Here is a 21,031-nt window from a genome sequence, read left to right as displayed (position 1 = left end):
GGGCTGATCACGTACATATTCAGTCACCCACCCAGTAGTACATTCACGAAGTATCCATGGCTGCGTCTTGTCTTGTCTCTGAGGTGGATGGATGCAACAGTTCATCGAGCAGCGCGGCGACCTTCTTCTGAGTGTCGTCAGATTCTGCTTGTACCTTCTTCAATTCCACGTCACGACGGTTTGCTATCTGTGTCTCGTCTGAAAGGAGTAAAAGCAGTTTCATGGAATGGATGATTGAGAGCAATGAATGAGATGCCCTGATCTGCGCGACGCATACGATTTATTTCAACCGAATGGCCGAGTGTAGAAGATATGTACCATGGATTCTGCACGACATTGCGCCTGGAAAGCTTCCTGTGCCACCTTGAACTTATCCTTGTCCTCGATCTATAAGGATGGCCTTCATTGACATTCTTTCGTATAAACTATGGCTCAAAACTTACAGAAGCAAGCCCAACAAGATCAACCATGCCATCCACGAGTGTCTCAATTTCCACGTCAACCTTCTTGTTCCATTCCTCTTCAATGGCGTCTAAATATTCGTTTGAATTTTGGTCTACAAGGGCTTGGTTACTGCGTTGAAGGAGCTTGGCGGTAGGGAGCGCCGACGGTCGCGATACATCGGTCTGAGGAACATCGGCCATGTGAACAAATCGTGTAGTGCACGTAGGTGAACGCTAAGGACCTTAAAGGAGTGCCAAAAACTGGTTGGAACGGTCACGTGAAAGTGCTTACGCGTTCAATCTTCATTTGCTTCGATTACTGAGTCTGAGAGTCATCATGCGTCTCCAGACACTCGTACCCCCTCTGCCCCAGGATCTAGTTGACGCTTTGGAAAATGTGGGGATCAAGACGGACATGGATCTTCTTTTTTCTGGCAGTGCACTCCAAATTTTCAAGATATTGCCTCCCGGATCTGTTAGTCCCCATGAGTTCTCCGAGTTAGTCTCGCATGTTGCTGCCCGAATATCAGCTCCTGCGATCCGTGGAGATGCACTTCTTACCCTGGAAGAGAAAAGGTTCGAAGCTCACTTTCACGGAGACGGTATGTCCAGCGGTGTCTTATCTTTGGATGAACTCGTTGGCGGATTCGGTGGATCTCGAATCATTGAAATTGCTGGAGACAAGGCAGCCGGAAAGACGGTAAGAGTCATTTAAACTGTATTGGTGATATGCTTTGACGAAGGTGCTTCGCCAAGGCGTTAGCTCTTCAAGTGGTGCTAAGGCATCTCTCAAACGTGTATGACTCTGCTGCATTGTGGATCGATACGACAGGAGAACTTCTTGTTGACAGTGTTCCCATCCTACTAGAGCACTGTGCCGGAAATGTCTTGCAGCCGATTTTCATCTCTTCAGCTACCTGATCTGTGATGCTTCTAGGCTGTCTCCACAGTTCTGGATAGACTGCAGGTCGCACTCACCTTTGACATCGAAGCAGCAGAGGACGTCTTGGAAACTCTGCGATCGTCTCTTGTGCGTTCCGTCTTGTAGGTCTGGCCGCATTCACAGACGTTGGTTTACAGTCAGACCGTGATGCTTCCCCTGTCATGCGCTGCGTAGTCATTGACTCCATATCGTCACTTCTCAGCCCCTTGTTGAGTGCGACCTCTTCCCAAGGTGGGATATGTTGTGTTTGTTCAACAGAGAGGCTCACTCGTCTGCATTGGGCAAGGTCATGCCATTATGACCACCTTCATGCGGCAACTGCGCGCCCTTGCGGACGCGTTCTCGCTTACCATCCTCGTAAGCCTCCGCATTCGAGCCACAATGTAGCGGACTGACTTCAGTTTCCAGGTGATTAACACATCTTCCGGGTCATCTCCCTGGAATCCGGACTCGGCATTCTTATCCACAACTCGAAAACCGGCTTTGGGACCTTCCTTCACATTTCTCACTGAGACTACTCTCTGGCTGGCCAAGTGCGAATCAGAAGGCGATGATCCGGAGCAAGAATGTACCACACATGTTGCAGAAGTTTTCAGGTCAAGGACAAAGGTGGGCTCGCCTTAGTTTGAGGGACTGCCTTCTCATAATACTGCATCCGTCTCCAGCGTTCGAAAACATGGTGCTCGTTCAAAATTCGCCGTGGCGTCTTGTTGAGCGATGAGTGAGGGAGAGAAATCGACTTGCATAATGCCCCTCTGCCATGCAGACGTGTACCGCATGCACTAAACGCTCTCGCCGTCAGCTGTTCAACCCAGCCTCCACTTAAATATCGAATCCACATGCTACTGCTTTGTCTTACACAAGCAATACCCCCTGGCAGTCCCAAGCAATTCGAAATGTCCAAACGATGTCCACCCGATTGCAACTTTGCAAGACAATAATCTAGGAAAGACATATATTACACAGAAATACACTCAAATTCCCTGCGTACAGGAATAATCAAAGGTCGCCGAACCTGATGTGATTACTGCATTCAGCATCGCGACGCGAACAGAAGATCAAAAGACGACGTACCTATCAGGCATCAGGACGGGTGCGAGCAGGCTCCACATGTACAACAGCATGCAGACCCAGCTCGAGACAACCCGCATCCACATAGCCACCTCCGAGCGGCCAATATAGACATCCTGGTCTGGATCATCTTGCCCTGTGGACGCTTTCACGACGTTCCTGCGGTGAAACATCAGCTGTTAGAACATTCCACAGTAAGGGGTGGTAGACCACGCACCAATCAGTCAGGAGCATTGCCACGTACATCGCACCAATGGCAAAGATAACATGGAACCATGAGTACTGCGATCGGATACGATGAGTAATGATGATCTGAGAGTTAACGGAACTGAGGTACGGACATTGTATCGTGTGCCTGTCCGTTCGTCGTCACGCGTCTCAGGATTCACCTCGTCATCGTCCTCATCCTCATCTTCATCCAATGCAGATGCAGGAATTGCTCTGAAAGTTGATAATAAGCACATTTCTCGAAATATTTTTTCTGAGATTCTACTCACCCAGCTTCCACTGCAGCCAATAATGCCTGATACCGAGGCGACTCGGTGCGACTCGGCTGGCTGCTCACCACCCCGAGCTCTGCATGGCCATCATCGTCGCTCGGCAGCTGCAGCGCGCCTTTCTTGTTCTTGCCTACTAACGCTCGACTCTGCGTCGCGGCACGGGTGGTAGAGTATGCTACAGCCAGGAAGGTGAAGACCGCACCAAGCACGACAGTCGTGGTTCGGGCGCCTTCCACCGTGCCAGGTCCGTTGCGGCGCAGAGGATTGCAGGCCTCGTGCTCATGGTTGCCGACAGCAGACATGATGAGGTATGTGCAGTACACCGCAACCATGCTCGACTGAGCAAGTCCGGAGCGGGGGTTGTACTCCTGCACGGTCGGGTGTATGCACATGACGGTGATGACAACGCATAGCGCGAGATTGAAAGAGATGAAGAACCGGTTGAGGGTGCAGCCCGATTGCGCGAAGAACGCATAGAGTATGCCCGTTAGCGTAATGGCAGCGGCATACATACTCGCTGTGGATCCGATGAGAATCCATTGCCAGAGATTAGAGTTGGACGCTTCCCAATTCTCTAGACAAGTTTCGGACCACGAGTGTGCGAAGTCGACTAGAAGGACCAGTCCGAGTAGGATAAATATAGTGGCACCGATCAATGCAACATAGTTGCCCCAGAACATAAAGAAGCCGTTCGGAATGAAGAACGATGCAACGAGGAGAACTAGCCAGAGAAGGACCTTCGGTCCCCACCAACTACTTGCGGTCAGTAACATCGTGACATTCAACCAGCTTCATGCCTACCCATTCTGTATGGAAGCACGTTTGTCCTTCGTGTCTTTGACGCCAATCAGACCAGCACCGAGGATTGCGTGGAACAGAGCCAATGCAAAACAGATCCGATGGACCTAGCGGCCAATGAAGACACGATCGCATGCTTAGAGAGGCACACTTACTGCAAGAACACCGTAACATCTGCCTTCAGCACATTCCATCTCCAGGTAGCCGTGACTCCACTTCTGAATCAAGTCGATTGCCCAGCGAGTCTTCATTAACCACGCCAACATGGAGTTCAGACAGAAAATAATCTGCAGTTTACGCTCAGCGCACTCATACACAACAGCACACAGAGTAAAACTCACAGCAAACCCGACACGCGTGGCAATTGAAGAATTGCAATTACATGACTTGCAGAACATCGACGCTGAGAAACCACAGTGAGATCCACAATCGTACCTAGTAGTGAGTCAGGTACTCACCCGCTGTAGAAGTGAAGCAGAAGGCTAGTCCAGCTAGGCATGATGATGCGACAGTCCCAAAGACACCTGCAAGTGGTACGGAGAAGAAGACACCCATGGTGGAAGATGGACTTTACGTTCAACGGTCTATGTAAGTCTGCGCAGACCTCAACGCAGGCGATTACGTAATGCCTCGCCACCTTCACTTCGACGCTCCATGTTCATAGCTCGGTACCACTCTTCCTTGCAGCATATGGTAACAGCAGCTTTAAGGGTGAAAGAATATCCTTACAGTATAAAACACAGTAATTAGATTACAACTCTCTGCCAACGACGCGATAAGCCGTAGCCAATAAGTATCCTACTCGCCCGCCCAGCATCATCTATCGCGCTTGAAGTATTTGCTAGTAACCGCGGATCCTTGTATCATGTCAAATACTGTCTCTCCAATGCCCAGGTAACGTTCCGCCACTGAACGCAACGTAGGTTCGGTGATAACAGCAGTCTCGGGCCTGCATAACACGTATATATAACATCAGCACAAGAACCTGACTCCAGCAAACAGCATAACTCACGTGAAACCACTTGATCTTCTGACACCAGCAACAACAGTGGACACTAACACAGCATCCACCGCAAGATGGAATAATTTCCCGAGGCCGCCCATCCCGATCTGGAGATGTATTGAACAAGGAGTGGGAGGACGTGGGTTGAAGCGTGACAATCAAGTGGGTTTAGATGATGATAAACGAAGTTATGCAAAAAGATCAGAGAGTGGGCACGGTGGCTAAAGGTGAGACCTCCTCAGCTAAGTATGTGCAGCGCGACCGGAGTGCCACTGCGAATGCGAACGGCATGTCACGCGCACGTGATCTATTACTGAGGTAGAACATGCCTTGCGCGATCTTCGACAATTGAATGAAGAGCTCTGTGCGCAGACTGGCTAACGTTTCTTATATTACACGGCAACGCAGATAAAAGTACAATTGGGTGCTATCAATGATTCGTAGACTCGTAGCAATCACGCTATTACAGCAACACGGCAACCTTCACTCTCGTGAAGCTAGGCAGATTTTCCGGCCTCAAACGACACACCCTCACGGGCTTCCAATGCTTTGAAGTGGGGCAAACCGCTGAACCAACCTGTCCTAGGTGAGCCAACGATCTGCGCAGTGTAGGCAGCCTCATCGAGCGGTATTTTCACTGTTCCTGTGGCTTTCGCTGCGGCATCAGCGAGCAGCTGGACTTGGCACGATTTTTCAAGGGCTATGTAGAAGTGGACTGTAGCTTCAATCGTGGGCGAAGCCACCAACAGACCATGGTTCTACGCTCAGATTAAGAGTCAGCAAAGCCCACCTGTGCAGGCTCCATCTGACGAACCTGCAATATAGCTGCCTAGCCCGTACGTCAGCAATTACTGCTGCTATAAGGCCAAACGTAGCTCACTTTCTTTGACTCGAGACACTCTGCAATGCGTTTTCCTTCCTCTTCTTCTAATACAACCCCACCAAATCGATCATAGAGGACATGGTCCTGTGAACACATCAGCCGGTTGCACAAAATGTAAGATCAGCACGTGTTACATTGTAGAATGCGCAGCTATCTTGAGTGATGATATCGAGCTCCTTCCCTAGAGTTGAGAAAGCCCGGCCATAGATAGAATGGGTATGGGCAGCGCAGATGACGTCCGGTCGAGCGGCATGGACAGCCGAGTGGATCATGTAGGCTGCTCTGTTCAGCAGCCGCAACGGACCGGATTCATCTTGAAATTTCCCGTCGTGATCGACAAGAAGAAGATCGGAAGGCTGAATGAGAGAAAAGTGCAACCCCTGATGCATGTAAGCTCACATGAAAGAAGAGAGCTCTAATGTCACGCACGAAGGGATTAACCCAAAAACAATCGGGCCGAACGGGATCCTGCCACAAAGAGAATATAGCGCTTGCACAGGTTGGAAACAGAAAATAGCCTACCCTAAGGGTGATGTGGCCTGCAACGCCTTCGTTATATCCTTCATGACCTACAGTAGTGATTGGTAATGACGATCGAGAACGTAGTGGGGACTGCTCACCAAAAATTCGAAAAGCCTGCGCAAGACGATATTTCAGGAACTCTCTCTCTTGGAGCTTCGACTCGAAGCTGGGGGGAACGAATTCTGTTGACGCCCCAATAGCGGGGTTCAGGGTTCTGTCTGAGCGTTTGGACATGGCGAAGGACAAATGGCTCGTAGGAGACTGCCTGACTTCAGTATATATAGCCGTCAGGCTGATGTTCGAGAACCCTTGGCATCAGCTGGATTCAACATGTGATTGCAGCCTTGTTTTCTCCTATTGGCACGCATAACGGTGCGTTCTCAGATCGGATATCAATGTATAGTTACCGTTGGCATATTGAGAAGGCGCAAACGGACCCTGCGCCGCATCATCTGGCCGTCAGAATCAGTACACGGTGTTATAGCTTCTGCTGGCTTACCAGGTATACAGTGCGTGGAACAGTGTCATTCTGAGCCACCACGACGAATCTGGAGTGTCGGGGAGGTCCTAGCATGCAAAATACCCAAGGCGAGACAGCTGGATATGTCATAGTCGTGTGACCCTACTGCTGCCAGCATGTTGCTTCTAGCAGGATATCTGAAACGAACAGGCGAATCTATCCGGACCAGTACCGAGCTTGAGAAAGGGGTGAACGTACGGACTTACTCATACTATTCAAATCCATTGGTCCTGGTAGTACTACTTACTATACTAGTACCGCAGCAAGGTCCTGAAACCGTCCGGGATAACACGGATATGTGGCGCGTATGAAGGCAGGCCGGAGGAATAAGTGCAGAATTTCCGCGAATACGCTCTTCTGTAACACTTCGTGGGCGCATCAAATTGGTCAACGAGCTTTGCAATTGCGTTGAGAAATCAATTGAGACTCACTTGAATAGCTGGATTTTCGGCATCCATGAATTCAGACTTGACGTGAATCGGAAACTCGCCTGAGACGCAACACTCACGACGGCACAAATACTGGATTGTCACACTTTCACAATGTACTATACGGAGCAATTCCGCCGGAACTGGCAGTGTCACGTGATCGCGCGACCCATGGCACCGACGGCGCTGGTTACTAAAAATGGAAAACCAACTCCCATGTCTCCTTCGTAAAGATCATAGGCCGCATAGTGCAAGCAGCAGTAATATTTGTGCATGTCATGACCGACTTGCAACGTTAGTGCAGCTCAACTGCCAGTAGTTTTGAGTGATCTGGATCATTGTACCGAGCCGCTGCTAGCTGCTAGCAGTGCAACAGTGACAGGGAAGTGCTCATACCGTTCTCATAATTGCTCAATGAGCAGATAGTTTACAGCCTCTGATCGTGCAAATGCTCAGCAAGGGAGGATATTGTGACTGAGTAGTTAGATCTTTCACTTCGTATCGCAAGGACATGGATGCATAATTATGGAGGTCCGGGTGATCTCCTCAGTCCAATGGGTTGAAAAGGGGGGAAGAAGAAAATCACAGGCACTGGGTCTTATTTCGGTGTATGGTTCTCTTACGACATTGTCTTCTTGAGATCTGACACATGAGCAGACAATGAACCCGAGTCCCGAATTTTGTCCGTACCCCGAATCCGCAGGCCGTCAGGATCAGGGTCAGAAGCTGTCTCTCAACAATAGCTGTGGATAGTGTTATGCATGGAAGTCAGATAAGCTCCGGGATAGAGATGATCACGAACGACACCAGCCCTTTGTGGCATCCATCGCGGTGTCTTTGTCCACAATACGCGCCTAAGTGTTGCATCATGCACCAGCAGCTGTACCAGACTGAACAGCCCAGAACGATTACTGAATTATGCGCAGAAATCATATGTCTTTTTCTTTGTGGCCGGTGAACGAAATCGGACTTGACGCGGACACCAAGCTGGTTTACCTTCTACTTCGTTGAGTCGATTTCAGTCATTCCTGTTGGTTGTCAAAAATCATGATTATTATCTTTTCTTTCGTTAGCGGCTCCACCACGAACAGGATCGATCATCTCGGCCCTTAGATACTTCTTTACCTTGTGTGCTGTTACTTGACAAGAGTGGCAATGGGACTGTGCGCTCTACTTGCAGGGTAAGTCAAATCCTTTTATGACCGTGGTGTCCCAATTGCCGATCAATTTCGTAGCCAAGCCTTGTTCATTTTCCAGACATGACTTCTAAAGTGCAGTGACCTATGCCAAGGAAAATATTCACGCCTTCTGGCTGTCGAAGCCTCTGGTCGGGAGGTGCTTTTAGAAGCTAATCTGCAGATCAAGTATCTCGAAACCTAGACAAGAAGTCGCGTAAGTAATTTATGATGACCTTCGTTGTGAGCTGAACATATCATGCTAAGGAGGCATTGTGGTGCTCCTCACCCAAGGGGCGGCAGAGGTTACCGTCCTCTCTTATTGATATGCTCTGTAACGTTGCTAATACAGTCTCCAAGTTTCCTCCTGCGGACTTGGAGGGAGATACTCAGTATGCAGAAGTGCGCTTATACGGTTACCAGGGCTATTATACGACGCGCTTGGTCGTGTGTTCAATCCTCTTCCTGTGGAATTTCTCAAAAGTGACTCCGTGGACGCGGATGATCAACATGCTTCTCTCCGAACTGGTGCGGATACGAGACCATCTATCTGCACGTTTGAGGCGTGGACTGTGGGATGATATCGTGCTTAGTTCACTCAGTCACTGGTATCCGTAGATATTTCGAATTCTGACAATGCTCACTCGTGGTGTTGTTGTATAACGGTGGCTCGAGCTTGAAGAAATGATGGCCCGGGGGTATCCGCAGTCTCAGTGCAGGTGCTGGGAGAAGAATATCGTGGTACTGCAATTGATGGTCGTACTAACTGTGAGGATTTAATCAAGCGCAGTCACGGTGGAAGCGTGTAATCCATCATGATGCCGCACAGCGACCGTGACACCGGTACCAGATCCACTCTGCACTTACGAGCTGCAGACGGACATCACACAGCACTTTATTACCTTCGACTTCTAACCACGGAGATGAACACCAGCATCTGTTTGATGCAGTTGGGCTGATACACATGCTCCTCGAAAATGTTGCCTCCCATGCCTCGTGTATAGTACACACTGCCAGTGCACGGCCTGGAATTTAAACTTTAAAATGGCGCTCGCGCTTCATCGCATTGTCACCATCCAACACTCAGGCGACCGTGACATGATATATTCTTGTTATCTCAAACTTTGGTGCACACGACTATATTGCGGGCGAATTGCAATAGCGTTCTGGCTGAGTTCCTGTGTTCGATGGCCTTATCATAGCAGGCTTGAAGAATCCACACGTATATGTACTATCTCTGCGATTTCTGCTTCTCAAGAACGGCAAAACCCCGAAGAAGCAAAGATGACCATATGGTGTCGGGTACAGAATTGACCTCTTGAGGTCGTCTACTTCCGTGCATGCTCGTGGTGTTCTATGATTGTCCCTTACCATGTCCACGACCTCGGCCTCCGTTGTTCGCTCATAGATACGGAACGTGTGTATAATTTCCGATGAGTTGTGATCAGTGTATGCTAACGTTGTGAATACCATGTCTTGCGCTTCAGGTGATTGACACGTCTCTCAATCTCATAGCAAATTGTGGTCGATGCGACAGAATTCTGCGGAATGCGCCGCCCATCCTCTCTGCGGCCAATCCAAAAATTTCATCGGATGTCTAAGTGGAACGGTGCCAAAAACCAAAAACTTGCACCTACGGCGCTTTGGTCTGTGGTCTTTCTGTTCTTCCAGGAGCTTTCCATCCCATTCGCGTCTTATCAAACCTGTTAGCATTTCCTTTTTTCTTTCGGCACAAAGGGATGTGCCATGTGTGCCCCACATGCCCAATCTTGTCCACGGGAGCATCGCTGGATTCGGGGTGCTCATAGCAAAGTAACATCCCCTCCTGCGCTACCACGACGCAGGGATAAAAGGCGCATGGAGACATTCCAGATTACTTGACCACCCTCAGGCCTCCTCTCCAGCATCATACAGCATGGCTCGGAACTGGTTTACTGTCGCTTCCCGTGGCCTGTCGCTCTTGAGCAATGGAGCGTTACTTGCCTATGGCTTCGACAACACCAGACAAGACAACGTATGTATTCCAGTCGTCCCGTGTGTCGCGCATGTCTAATATATCTGGAACAGCTCGCGGTGTGAGTTTTTCTGCGGATGTGTTCTCGGCGTTGAAGCGCTCATCACAAGCGGGACAGCTACTGGGGACAGGATTCTTACGGGGCGACTAGCAGTAACACTGCGTACTACCAACAGGCGATCAACTACTATTGCCAGGTGGGTTTACGATCTATGCTGTCGCAGGACAATACATTGAGAAGGTAAATTACAGGACGATGTGATCGACGCGATCCCCATAGCGTTCCTTAATGTCTTCTTTGGCGAGGGTGGTTATCCGTCAATTGATTTGGCCAACGTTAGTCACTGTTATAATTCAGTGACGCTTTACCTCACGGCCTCTTCGAAATCATAGACCTGTAGCACCGCTGACGATCCAGTGTTCAATGGGACGCAGATGCCGGATTGTAGTTTCCTCGCTTCGGACATTGAGGCTTGTCAATCAGCAGGCAAGATCGTGACGATCAGTCTTGGCGGCGCAACCGGTGCAATAGGCTTCAGCAACGAGAGTCAGGCAGAAGAATTCGCACAAACTATCTGGAATGTCTTCTTGGGAGGGTCTAGCGACGTTCGACCTTTCGGAGCCGCGGTTTTGGATGGGTTCGTGATGCATTCTCGGTTTGACACGCTGGGCTCAATGACAAACGGTTGTGCAGGATTGACTTGGACATTGAAGGTGGTTCCACGTCGTATTTCACCAACTTCGTATCCACCCTTCGCGGTTACATGAACGGGGGAAGCAAGCAGTAAGACATCTTCTCCCATTATTCAGCATTTAGTGATGCCATAAATATTCAGATACTACATCACGGCTGCCCCACAGTGCCCCTTCCCCGACGCATATGTGGGAAGGTTAGTCTTTTTCATATTTGGTCGCGACCAACGCGCTGAGCTTTTGCACAGTATCATCGACGCCGAGCCATTTGATGCTATCTACGTCCAATTTTGTACGTCCTTCTAATGTTATATCTTGATCTGTACAATGACAATACTCTAGACAACAACTACTGCGAGTTGACCGAGTATAACGATACCAACGATTGGGATTTCTCTACTTGGTGAGTTCTTACTCAAACATTGGGCTGAATGAGTATAACGTCATGCACGAAAACATATAGGGATAACTGGGCGAAGACCACGTCGCCGAATCCGAGTGTGAAGGTCTACATTGGAGCTCCTGCAGCGTCTGCTGCAGCTGGTAGTGGTTACGTAGACGCCGCCACCCTCGGAGAAATCGCGATCCAGACGCGTGAACAGTACTCCTCCTTCGGTGGTGTCATGTTGTGGGATGCTTCCCAGGCTTATGGTGAGTTCTACGAGGCCACTCTGGCTGAGTGAAACTCAGCTATTTCATGCACCTAGGGAACGATCGGTACGACGCTCAGGTAAAGAGCTCGATCACAGAAAGTGGTGGTGCGACCACCACCCCGACCTCAACGCCCACGACATCTCCGACTTCAGCACCGACAACGTCGCCGACTACTACGCCAGCGCCGACTACGTCACCCACTACCACCACACCACCAGCCAGCACCACCACAGCTTCTGGCGGAACAGTCGATTGTACAGGCGTGAATACGTGGGTCTCCAATGTCGCCGTGAGTAACATACGGTCCGTTGTACTATTCGTAGACTTATGACGTCGTGATTTTCTAGTATGTGGGTGGCGACCAAGTTGTCTACGGGTGAGCGCTTTACTCGGTCTCCCTGCACTCCATGAATTGATCTATCCCGTTTTCAGTGGCGATTTATGGACTGCGAAGTGGTGGAGCTACGCCGACATTCCTGGAGGTGCGCCATCTAGTCCAAGGAAAATGCGTTATGTTCACGAGTTTATTCAGGCGCTGCTGGTGATTGGACGAATGATGGCGTGTGCGCTGCCACCAACTTACAGGCAGGCGAATACGTCAAGGTGCAGTACCAGAGCAAGGAGGCGCCTTTGACCGCCCAGGCCAAGGCCACTGTCGCCCGCTTCAGTGTCCCCACACCCGTTCAGGTGTGGTCGAGGTTCTTCAGATTCTAGGGAACTGCAGCATTATGATACCCCTTGTTTTGTGGCTGATTATTCTGTTATCGAGTTTGATACTCGCATTCACGACCATTCACGTCTGTTATGTGCATCTTTATTTGCATTTTTCTGTTGTTATGCACAAGTGTTTTGTATCTGTAGCGTCTGAAAGTTGAACGCCGAGACGAGTGTCTACAACGTCTCAAGTGCTGAACGAACTGTGCGAATCTCCCTGTCAAAGCCTCAAGGCCTCACCAATCAGCACTCATTCTGCAGATTTCAAAGTTCACAACAAGCTAAATGTCCTGGAGACAGGGCCATGGAATGCAGAACCAGATTGATTGACTACCCATACACACCGGAAGGGCTGCAGTGCGCAGGTAACAAGCGAAGAAACATGAGGATGTAGAGGCTTAATCTGGGATGAGAGCGCGATCTGCAACACGCGGTCAGGTGGCGTGCGCATGCACGGACTATTACAGCGTTCTTGTGCACCTGAGCCGAGAACTACGCTTGGCTTACGCCTCTCCTTTACATCCCACATCACGGCTTGCCATAATGACCGGTGGGTCGAGGCATCCATCCCCGCTGGAGAAAACTGAGACAGACATAGGGGCGTGTTAGAGGCTTATGAGACGATTAAATGGCCTACCTCTCTCGCCAGATCATAGATACCGTCCCGCAGCGTAGTACCTGGATATTCTGGTGTGCACTAGGTGAAGTGGGTAGACCACATCGCCGCATCTGGACGGGAGTCGGAAAATTATTTCTCGCAGAGACTACAACGTGCTCCCAGAGAAAGTGACGAGATTTGGCTTTATCGAGAAAATTTCCCGAGACGAAAAGTCGTTCGCAGTTCAAAGTGCAAGACGTACGAGATGGCCGGGTTTGAATCATGGTGGTCGAAAGTACCTGGCCTCGAGATCAACCTGCTAAATTCTGTCATCGCGATCGCGGATATCACTTCGGCTGCACCAGCCGCTCTTCATGTCAAAGGATACGCAGTTCCGGGATCGGCAAGGTAAAAGTAGAGGTCAGTCTCGACGAGGGCGTGTTCTGGTTACCAGCAGGCATCCGTTACCAGGAAAATCAATGGAGCTGGATAATTTGGGGAGTATGGGTCGAGCTGCCAAGTCGGACGCATGGAACAGTTAGTAGGCAGTGTGGCAAAAGATGAGAGGAAATGTGCAAAAGAAAGACGTGTATTGGAAGCTGAGAGGGATAGCAAATTCCGCCGTGGGGGAAAGACCTTCTGATGGAGTTGCAGTTGAATATGGAAGCGTATGGTGCAATTTTGTGTGAAGAGCTGACCTGCGTACCGATGTCGGCGAAAGAGTGAAGCTCGGGTATGATGGTACTGACCTTTCACGAGCGTCTACAGCAATTCTGTCCTCTTCACGGCGAGAAACTGACCTTGCCCCAGTCTCTCACACAATTTACGCTGTGAGGTCGTGAATGGTCAGAAGCATTCTTCAGAGCAAATATTCTGAAACTCACCTTCGCAGTTCGCACTAAGTCTTCACCCTGCGAAAACTTCGGTGTAAGGCATCGATGGATCGATATCTATCCACGTTCACTTGAACCAAAGGAAATTCAAAACCGTTACATCAACGAAGGACCACGAGTAAGTAGGTCCGATGCGAGACTTGGAGAGCGTTCCCCGTTGGGTGGGAGGAAACAAGTGTAAGCGCCCAGCAGCACGTTGCAACAACGTCGTTTCGGTGAGGCAACAAGCTTTGGGTGCGCTCCCTCATTCCTCGTATCGCTCTGATTATCTTCGGACGCTAGTTCTTGCGGTAGCTTGTTGCTGCTATCCTTTAAGTTTCAAGCTTTAGACGAAGACGAACCCAGTTTTCGACACGCTTCGCCTGTCTATGACACAAGTTCGCTGGCGCGCGCCTCGTTGCACCACCGTCTGACGAATGCAGATACCGCTGAAACTCTGATGAACTCATTGTGGAATTTCCTCGATTGGTTTCTGCCCTCAGTACGATTATCTGACGATCTGGAGGATCCCTACGCGTTGTCCGACGACGGTTATTCCGTGCTTCATCTCTCATCTCCTGCTTCATCTCCGCCCAGAACTCGGAGTCAACGTCGGGACTGGACCCAGGAGCACGATCGCGAATACGAGCGCGACCGGGAGCGCGAGCGCGACAAGGATCCACAGCGCATTCAGACATTGGAGCGCGACAACGCCGCACTTCACCAGAGGATCTCCTCCCTCGAACATGACCTGCAGTCCGCTCGACAGTCTCTCGCTACAGTTTCACTACTATCCTCCTCCATCCCTCCTTCTCCCGAGAAATTGATCCAGCAGCAGGTACATCATCCACAAAATCCGGACCTGGTCAGCTTGCGCACCTCTTATGACTCGCTAATGTCTTCGTACTCTGTCATGCACCGCACCTTACAGGAACGCAATGAAGAAGTCGCTAGTATGAAGTCGTTCCTTAGCAAGACCGACGAGTGGTCGGGCGCTCAGCTGCTCCAGGCCCTACATGACTTGAACGCGGAGATTGTACAGCTGGCGGCTTCCGTGGCGGAGGAGTTCGCACCGTCATTAGACCGGCATGTCAATCTCTCACGCTTATCAGACCACGAGCTGGTGACGAAGTCACTTGGGCCAATTATGACGAACCTGCTTGAAACGCGGGACCACGCGGGGGACCCTACGCTGGTGCAGTTCGCGATTCAGGCGTGGGAGGTGTGTTGCGTAGGCCGGGTGCTGGACGCGTTCTGCTTTGGGCTGCCTGAGGAAGTGGACCGGTTCCTAGCTGGTGTGTTCAGTCGCATGCATCGTGCAGGTCAGTAGTGTCATTCTTCGCAGAGTCAACTGCTCATGCACGTGGATAGAGCCGCAGCCGACGACATCTCGTTGGCGCGCCCTCACGTATATGCACGCGCGTGCGTCGCTCCCCCCATCAGCCGACACATCCTCATCTTTCCACTCCCTAAATGAGACAAATCTACGTGGTCTGCTCGCCATTCTCGCAATCTCCGGCTGCACAGACTCGCGTGGCGTGCACCGCGACCCCTTACGCACGCGTTTCGGTGGTGCGCTAGCGCGGATTGGTGAGCGGGCGGAACGAATAGCCGGCGCGGTCAAGGAGGGCGTCATGAGTGGCGTTTTCGAAGTCACCTGGGTGACCGGTAAGGGAGTGAGCAACGGGCTCGGGAAGGAGGGCGAGTGGTGGTTCGACAGGCCAACGATGGACAACGTGTACGCGGGGCACGGTTCTGAGCGCTGCAAAGTGCTGTGCACGGTGGAATTCGGACTGCTGTGCGTCCAACGAGTGGGGTGGGCTAGCGCTAACGTCAATGGGAACGAGGTTGACTCGCATGTGATGTCGCACGAGCGGAAACCGGTCGCCAATGGCAATGGCATTCCCAGTGTAAATGGCAGCACCACATCGAATGGCGCAAGCACGGAAGGCACGCTGATTAGCAACCTCCTCTTGAAGCCGAAGGTTCTGCTGGAGTCTGTTTCGGAGATTTTGTGACATTTGATTGAAATGTCTGCTTACGGTATGCATTTTTATTCCTTGCAATGATTCAACAATTTGATAAGAAGGATTGCAGTCCCTTCCACATGACTCGCTGTTGCATAATCATAAGCACCACATCTAACGAGTTTACACGTCTGTCTATACTCTGCATACCCCTCCATCATGTTGTTCTTGTTCTGGCACTGATTCAAAAACTGTCCATGGACGACATACCCGGGGCATATATCCATCTTCTTACCCTGATATCCCTGCTAATCTACAACTGTACAGCGTAATGTGTACAATTCTTGCTTCCCGTCAGCTATTTTACTGCGTTTTTCTTAGTGAATCTCACTCGTGCTATTTGTGCTCTGTATTGTTACACATCGTCAATTTGTGATTACACGCATTTATAACGTTACGATACATCTCACAGCCGTTATGATTGCTGCCCCATTACCCATGGATTGTAACAGATTGTGCGCAATGATGGGCTGGCCCATAGATGGCGGTGAGGGTGAGGGACGCTGAAATCGTCGGATGCCACTACAAGCCGGCCTTCGCAATCTCTCGACATGCTGAAGCTCAGCGACGACAGGTTATGTTCGATCAGGAATGCAAGGCTCCGCAGCGAAGGACAGTACGCCGCGAACAACCGTGCGAGACACGCCCAATCCAAGAAGTACAGGTCGTCTTCGCCCATCTCCATCCGGCGCGCGCAATTAGATTCCGAGTAGCCTTCCTCCATGAAGACGAAGTCGAACGTCGTCGGGAAGATTTCGGGTCTCATGCTGAAGTTCCACCCAAAATGCTCGAGGTGAGGAAACTGAGCAAGGCGTTGTGCATATTCCCAGGTTGTGCCAGGCCATGCACTCGCCCTGTTCCTGAGCTGCCGCTCACTCTCCCGTCTGAATAGCGTCAGCATGCGTAAGTCCGGAAAGGTAGTTGCAATGAGGTCAAACAACTCGTCTTCAACATATTCGAGGCCTTCCAGGGCGAGCACCCGTAGCGGAGCGCCGCGTAGAGCACCAATCATGTCGAACACGTTATTCGAACGCAGACCGAACGGCGACTCGAGCTTGAAGTGTGTGAGGCGTAGGCCGCCTCCAGGCATGCTTGCAATGGCGGATGCGTGCAAAATTATGGAGAACACAGTCTCGACGGAGGCATTTTCCACGATCATTCGTTCTGAGGTGAGAAAGGGGTTCAAGATGTAACCGTGGTGAACCAATGAATCGAAGTCCAGCACCTGCGCCTGCCCCCCATGCACCCCGAGCACGCGCACGTTCGGGAGATGCTTCAGAATACTGAGAGCAGCGTGAGTGTCCACCTCGACCACGTCGATGATGACATTGCACACCGACGTGAGTGAGGGCTGGCTGTTGGCCTGGAGTGCGAGGGCACATGGGCATGCATGACACTCTAGAGTACGCAGAGTAGGAATGGCTGCCAATGCGTCTACCATCGCCGGTGTCACGACAGTGAAGAGAAGCTTGAGCGTGGACAAATGTATAGTGTGCTGTAAGGCGCTCGCAAAGCCGTCCCACACCGGGGTCATGTAAGTGCGCCACGCATCCGAGCCTCTTTCTATGCCCGCACGCGAGAGAGAGCCATCTCGCCATCCGGTAATGAAGGACAAGTCAATGATACGATGGAGGATGTCGCGACGGGAGAGAAGAAAGTCGACATCGTTGAGGAATTTTCGATGCATCTCGAGCGAGTAGTCCCGAAAGTACTTGTTCGTCTCCTCCTCCGTGTACGAGGCTATTTGACCGTATAAGGCATAATCGTACCAGAGGCCCATCCTACGGCTCTGTAAAGACCTGCTGAGTGAGGATAGAGATGTCAGAGACTGCACAGACATGCCTGGTAAATGTGTGAAACAGATATTTCATGGAGATGGCGACATGTGGCTCCAAGCAGACGCGCGGTTTGGACATCATGGCATGCCATGACGTGGTGGATCAGCTCAGGCGGCAGATCCAAAAGAAAAAGCTGCTGAAATATGGGTTTCGGATGCTTTTCCATTACTCTTTCAAGATGGACTGGGGCAGAATGTTAGATCACGTACTAACAAGGCAAAATTTACTCACCGGCCATCGAAATTATCTCTCCCAAGTCGCAATAAGGCATCTTCCACTTCGCTCGGAAGTTTTGCAAAACTGATGGAGGAGTTACTTCGTAGTCCACGAACACAAATGTATGTTCTCCAAAGTGATCCACAGACTCAATTCGTTTGGAATACGCTTTGACTTTGGCGAGGTCTTCTAGCAACTTCTTCATCCGCGAAATCAGGGAGCGGTACCGAGCCTCGCTACGACCTGTCAGATCGAGCGAGCCCTGCTCAAGCAGCATCGGAAATTCTGAAGGTAGGTGATGTGATACAACAAGATACATACAGTATGGTATCCTTCCAAGGAGTGGAAGAATCGTCGGGCACGGATCAGGCCGGTGATATCGGTAGGCTTGGATTGTGAACTTGGTTCCATTCCACCATTTTGAAGATGATTTCCGAATTCGCTTCGCCATATCTCCAGTGCGGCCTGTGCTTCTTCATCTTCGTAAAGTCTCAGACACACAGTTGGTACGCTGGCTGAGGTGAAATTTCGGGTTAGTCAAAAGATAGGGCAGGTGGTCAAGTCCGCGTACGATACCAGAATGGCTGCTTCTTTTTCTTTTCCTGTACATCAAGCAGTCTCTCATCCTCAGAGTCCATATTCGTCGTGAAAACAGAAATTGTCACGCTAGTGAAAGAACGCTGAAAGGAGAAAATCGGCAACGCGTGTCACGTGAGTCGCGTTTTATGCTCGTCAATTTGAAATTTGGATTGAACTCGTAATGGGGGTAAAAATATACAGCACTAAACATACACCAACCCGCTATCTACAGTATGTCGGAATCCATCTGTAACATTTACGATGCTTCGCAATTATTATAGCGTAAGATACCTACTTGCAAAGACCTGGTGTACACCTTGAATCAACATCATCCGTATAGCTGCATGCAAAGCAAGAGTAGAAGCACAAGCAAAACGAGAAGAACACGAGAGCGCTCACACACCCACGAACGTACCACTCACCCATCCGACCTTTTCTCCGAGCACACGTCTGCACCGGGGGCCCTCGCATGCACCGTTCATACACAGCCCCTCTCACCTTTGCCATCTCCTGCACCCACCACCACGCCGTCGCCATCGCCATCGCCCTGGCACCGGCACTTCGCATCCGCCCTGCTGGACATAGTCACCTCCTGTGGCACGACCGTCTCACCGCGCACCTCCCGCCTACTCCCACTCTCACTCTCGCTGGGCTGAGAGATGGACAACACCATGTCGGGGCGGAGATCGAGCGTGTGCGTGGGTGTGGGCGGCCATATCTGCGCCTCCGCACGGTCCACCCCTGATTGCGAGCGTGAGAGCGAGCGCGAGGCCGATATTGATGGCGTATGGGCACTGGCCGCACTGACGAGTTGCGCGCTCCTTCGCATTTCGTGCAGCTGGATGAGGATGCGCTGAGCCATAATCCAGGTAATAGCGTAGCCCAGAGATGCGCTGTGCGGTTCGTCCATAGTTCGATCAGCGCGAGTAGGTCAGTGGCAGAAAGGGAGGGGTACGTACGCGGCGGACTGGGCGTTTGTTTTCGCAGTGTGGTACACTATCAGGTTCAGGATATTCACCACTATCGAGAAAAACACGGTTCAAGCAGGTGGAGAACATCAGCGGCCACAGGCGTACCGGTGAGGAACACGAAGTATATGAGGCCTTCCCTGAGGAGGAGGCGGGCGAGGCGTTGGCCGTTGTTCGTATTCAGAGACTCGAACCAGAGGTAGCTCGTTACAATCGCCGTGCACGTCGTGTCGTACACCATGCAGATCATATAGAACACCCATGCGACCCGGTAGCCGTCTTGGTTTGCGGACGTACAGTTTCCGCAGTCGCTTTGAACGGCTATAATGATCGGTTTTCAGGCCCATTGCTGCTGCAATGGTGCGAAAGACGTACGGACGCGCTTGTAGACGCTCACGAAGTATTCCACCTACCAGAACCATCGAATCTGAGAAAGCGCTGGTGTAGAAGTATGGAGTTCGCTCACAGGGATAGAAACAGAAAACAGTATAGCGAGCGTCCAGAATACCCACTGCGATCGTCTGCTGATTGCCCATGTCCGAAGGAAGAGTATACCTTGAGTAACGAGAATTTGCGTTGCTGTCGCATCGGCGATCATGATCGAGGAAACAGCAGGATCCAGAAGGCCACTTACACTTCATGATAGGCGCAAAGTACAGATAATGTGAACAGACGGACGGGGGTATGTCGTGTCGGAAGAATCCGACGTTGTTCGCCACCATCGTTACGATGCTAACGTACCTGTAGCAAATTTGTACAGGGCAGGTTGAAACAATGACACAGATGCGAACCGTATCAAGATGAAGAAAATACAAGGCCGGCTGTCCTCGACCAACTTACGGTCAATCTCCAGTGAGCCACTGACCGATACAGGCGAAGACACACCTCAAGTTGAAAATGGAGGATTGCTCGCGATATATCCGATATTCCACAGGAAGCGTCCATAACCAACTGTACCGACGCACATTGTAATCTTAAGAGGCGACACTCATCCGAGGACAAAGATCTACTCACTCGTACATCGCAATCGCCAACGATGCGACGCGCAAATACGCCGGCGTCCTGCTCTCTGGGCAGCAGGACATTGTTATTCAGCTAGCAATACGAGTGGTATCAAGGAACCAAGCTGTGCTGCTATTCATGAGGGGAAGGAGAAAGAGCGTCGAAGATCGCTGCTCCTCGCGTTGTCGTGGAGGTGAAACAAAATGCCGCCAAGGCTGGTGCCTCGCGCTATATGGGCTGCTGATGCCGCATGGGCGCTCCGGGAGCTGTCCCGCGGCGGAGGTAAAAGGCCAACCATTTTTTGTCGCAGCCCGCACGATAGTGGCCTCGGCACTTCGAGTGTCGTTCGACGGTGTCTTGTTCTGGCCTTGTGCTGCTCATGCAAGTGGGATAGCATCCTAACCGAACTCAGCGGCAGGGCGGACCAAAGTGCAGATCTCAGATCCCCTTCACCGATCGGGACCCCATAAAACCCTAAAGGATGCCTGACGGACCCCAATCATTCCAAGCCATACTCATCCAACGGAAAAAGCCGAGCGTGACTTCATGTTCAAAATCTGAAAACATTCC

General features: G+C 50.9%; 9 protein-coding genes across 9 annotated transcripts; 3 read left to right on the top strand and 6 right to left on the bottom strand.

Annotated features, from left to right (window-relative positions):
* Positions 1-43: 43 nt before the first annotated feature.
* On the bottom strand, positions 44-470 carry SCP_1301150 (Mediator of RNA polymerase II transcription subunit 22; the record flags this gene model as incomplete). Its single annotated transcript, XM_027763412.1, has 3 exons — positions 44-262; positions 319-387; positions 444-470. The coding sequence occupies 3 exons, from the start codon at positions 468-470 to the stop codon at positions 44-46; spliced, it is 315 nt and encodes a 104-aa protein (XP_027619213.1).
* Positions 471-780: 310 nt separating this feature from the next.
* SCP_1301140 (P-loop containing nucleoside triphosphate hydrolase protein) lies at positions 781-2,111 on the top strand (the record flags this gene model as incomplete). The annotated part of the gene is made up of 8 exons (XM_027763411.1): positions 781-1,143; positions 1,200-1,240; positions 1,295-1,328; positions 1,381-1,473; positions 1,524-1,617; positions 1,673-1,743; positions 1,795-1,995; positions 2,052-2,111. The coding sequence occupies 8 exons, from the start codon at positions 781-783 to the stop codon at positions 2,109-2,111; spliced, it is 957 nt and encodes a 318-aa protein (XP_027619212.1).
* A 274-nt stretch (positions 2,112-2,385) lies between these two features.
* On the bottom strand, positions 2,386-4,310 carry SCP_1301130 (Membrane protein; the record flags this gene model as incomplete). The annotated part of the gene is made up of 9 exons (XM_027763410.1): positions 2,386-2,401; positions 2,461-2,616; positions 2,675-2,739; positions 2,799-2,898; positions 2,955-3,710; positions 3,759-3,862; positions 3,911-4,042; positions 4,097-4,158; positions 4,214-4,310. The coding sequence occupies 9 exons, from the start codon at positions 4,308-4,310 to the stop codon at positions 2,386-2,388; spliced, it is 1,488 nt and encodes a 495-aa protein (XP_027619211.1).
* Positions 4,311-4,571: 261 nt separating this feature from the next.
* Positions 4,572-4,859, bottom strand: SCP_1301120 (Uncharacterized protein YIL156W-B; the record flags this gene model as incomplete). The annotated part of the gene is made up of 2 exons (XM_027763409.1): positions 4,572-4,704; positions 4,768-4,859. 2 exons carry the CDS (start codon positions 4,857-4,859, stop codon positions 4,572-4,574), a joined length of 225 nt encoding a protein of 74 aa, XP_027619210.1.
* A 396-nt stretch (positions 4,860-5,255) lies between these two features.
* SCP_1301110 (Meiotically up-regulated gene 14 protein) lies at positions 5,256-6,397 on the bottom strand (the record flags this gene model as incomplete). Its single annotated transcript, XM_027763408.1, has 7 exons — positions 5,256-5,516; positions 5,573-5,587; positions 5,639-5,725; positions 5,776-6,021; positions 6,071-6,109; positions 6,164-6,210; positions 6,262-6,397. 7 exons carry the CDS (start codon positions 6,395-6,397, stop codon positions 5,256-5,258), a joined length of 831 nt encoding a protein of 276 aa, XP_027619209.1.
* Positions 6,398-10,201: 3,804 nt separating this feature from the next.
* SCP_1301100 (Chitinase 1) lies at positions 10,202-12,361 on the top strand (the record flags this gene model as incomplete). Its single annotated transcript, XM_027763407.1, has 14 exons — positions 10,202-10,300; positions 10,354-10,361; positions 10,419-10,497; positions 10,553-10,636; positions 10,694-10,938; positions 10,995-11,084; positions 11,137-11,190; positions 11,242-11,285; positions 11,336-11,396; positions 11,457-11,644; positions 11,701-11,936; positions 11,995-12,023; positions 12,080-12,129; positions 12,180-12,361. 14 exons carry the CDS (start codon positions 10,202-10,204, stop codon positions 12,359-12,361), a joined length of 1,449 nt encoding a protein of 482 aa, XP_027619208.1.
* Positions 12,362-14,291: 1,930 nt separating this feature from the next.
* SCP_1301090 (hypothetical protein) lies at positions 14,292-15,849 on the top strand (the record flags this gene model as incomplete). The annotated part of the gene is made up of 2 exons (XM_027763406.1): positions 14,292-15,153; positions 15,203-15,849. The coding sequence occupies 2 exons, from the start codon at positions 14,292-14,294 to the stop codon at positions 15,847-15,849; spliced, it is 1,509 nt and encodes a 502-aa protein (XP_027619207.1).
* Positions 15,850-16,273: 424 nt separating this feature from the next.
* On the bottom strand, positions 16,274-18,550 carry SCP_1301080 (hypothetical protein; the record flags this gene model as incomplete). The annotated part of the gene is made up of 5 exons (XM_027763405.1): positions 16,274-17,700; positions 17,760-17,879; positions 17,928-18,174; positions 18,234-18,427; positions 18,484-18,550. 5 exons carry the CDS (start codon positions 18,548-18,550, stop codon positions 16,274-16,276), a joined length of 2,055 nt encoding a protein of 684 aa, XP_027619206.1.
* A 419-nt stretch (positions 18,551-18,969) lies between these two features.
* SCP_1301070 (hypothetical protein) lies at positions 18,970-20,544 on the bottom strand (the record flags this gene model as incomplete). Its single annotated transcript, XM_027763404.1, has 9 exons — positions 18,970-19,384; positions 19,451-19,511; positions 19,568-19,780; positions 19,835-19,868; positions 19,926-20,038; positions 20,094-20,200; positions 20,251-20,280; positions 20,345-20,410; positions 20,474-20,544. 9 exons carry the CDS (start codon positions 20,542-20,544, stop codon positions 18,970-18,972), a joined length of 1,110 nt encoding a protein of 369 aa, XP_027619205.1.
* Positions 20,545-21,031: the final 487 nt, after the last annotated feature.

The sequence above is a fragment of the Sparassis crispa genome (assembly GCF_003851025.1).
Source record: "Sparassis crispa DNA, contig_000012F, whole genome shotgun sequence".
NCBI classification, from domain to species: Eukaryota; Fungi; Basidiomycota; class Agaricomycetes; order Polyporales; family Sparassidaceae; genus Sparassis; species Sparassis crispa.
The sequence above is the reverse complement of the archived record's forward strand: the minus strand, read 5'-3'. Positions and strand labels throughout refer to the sequence as shown.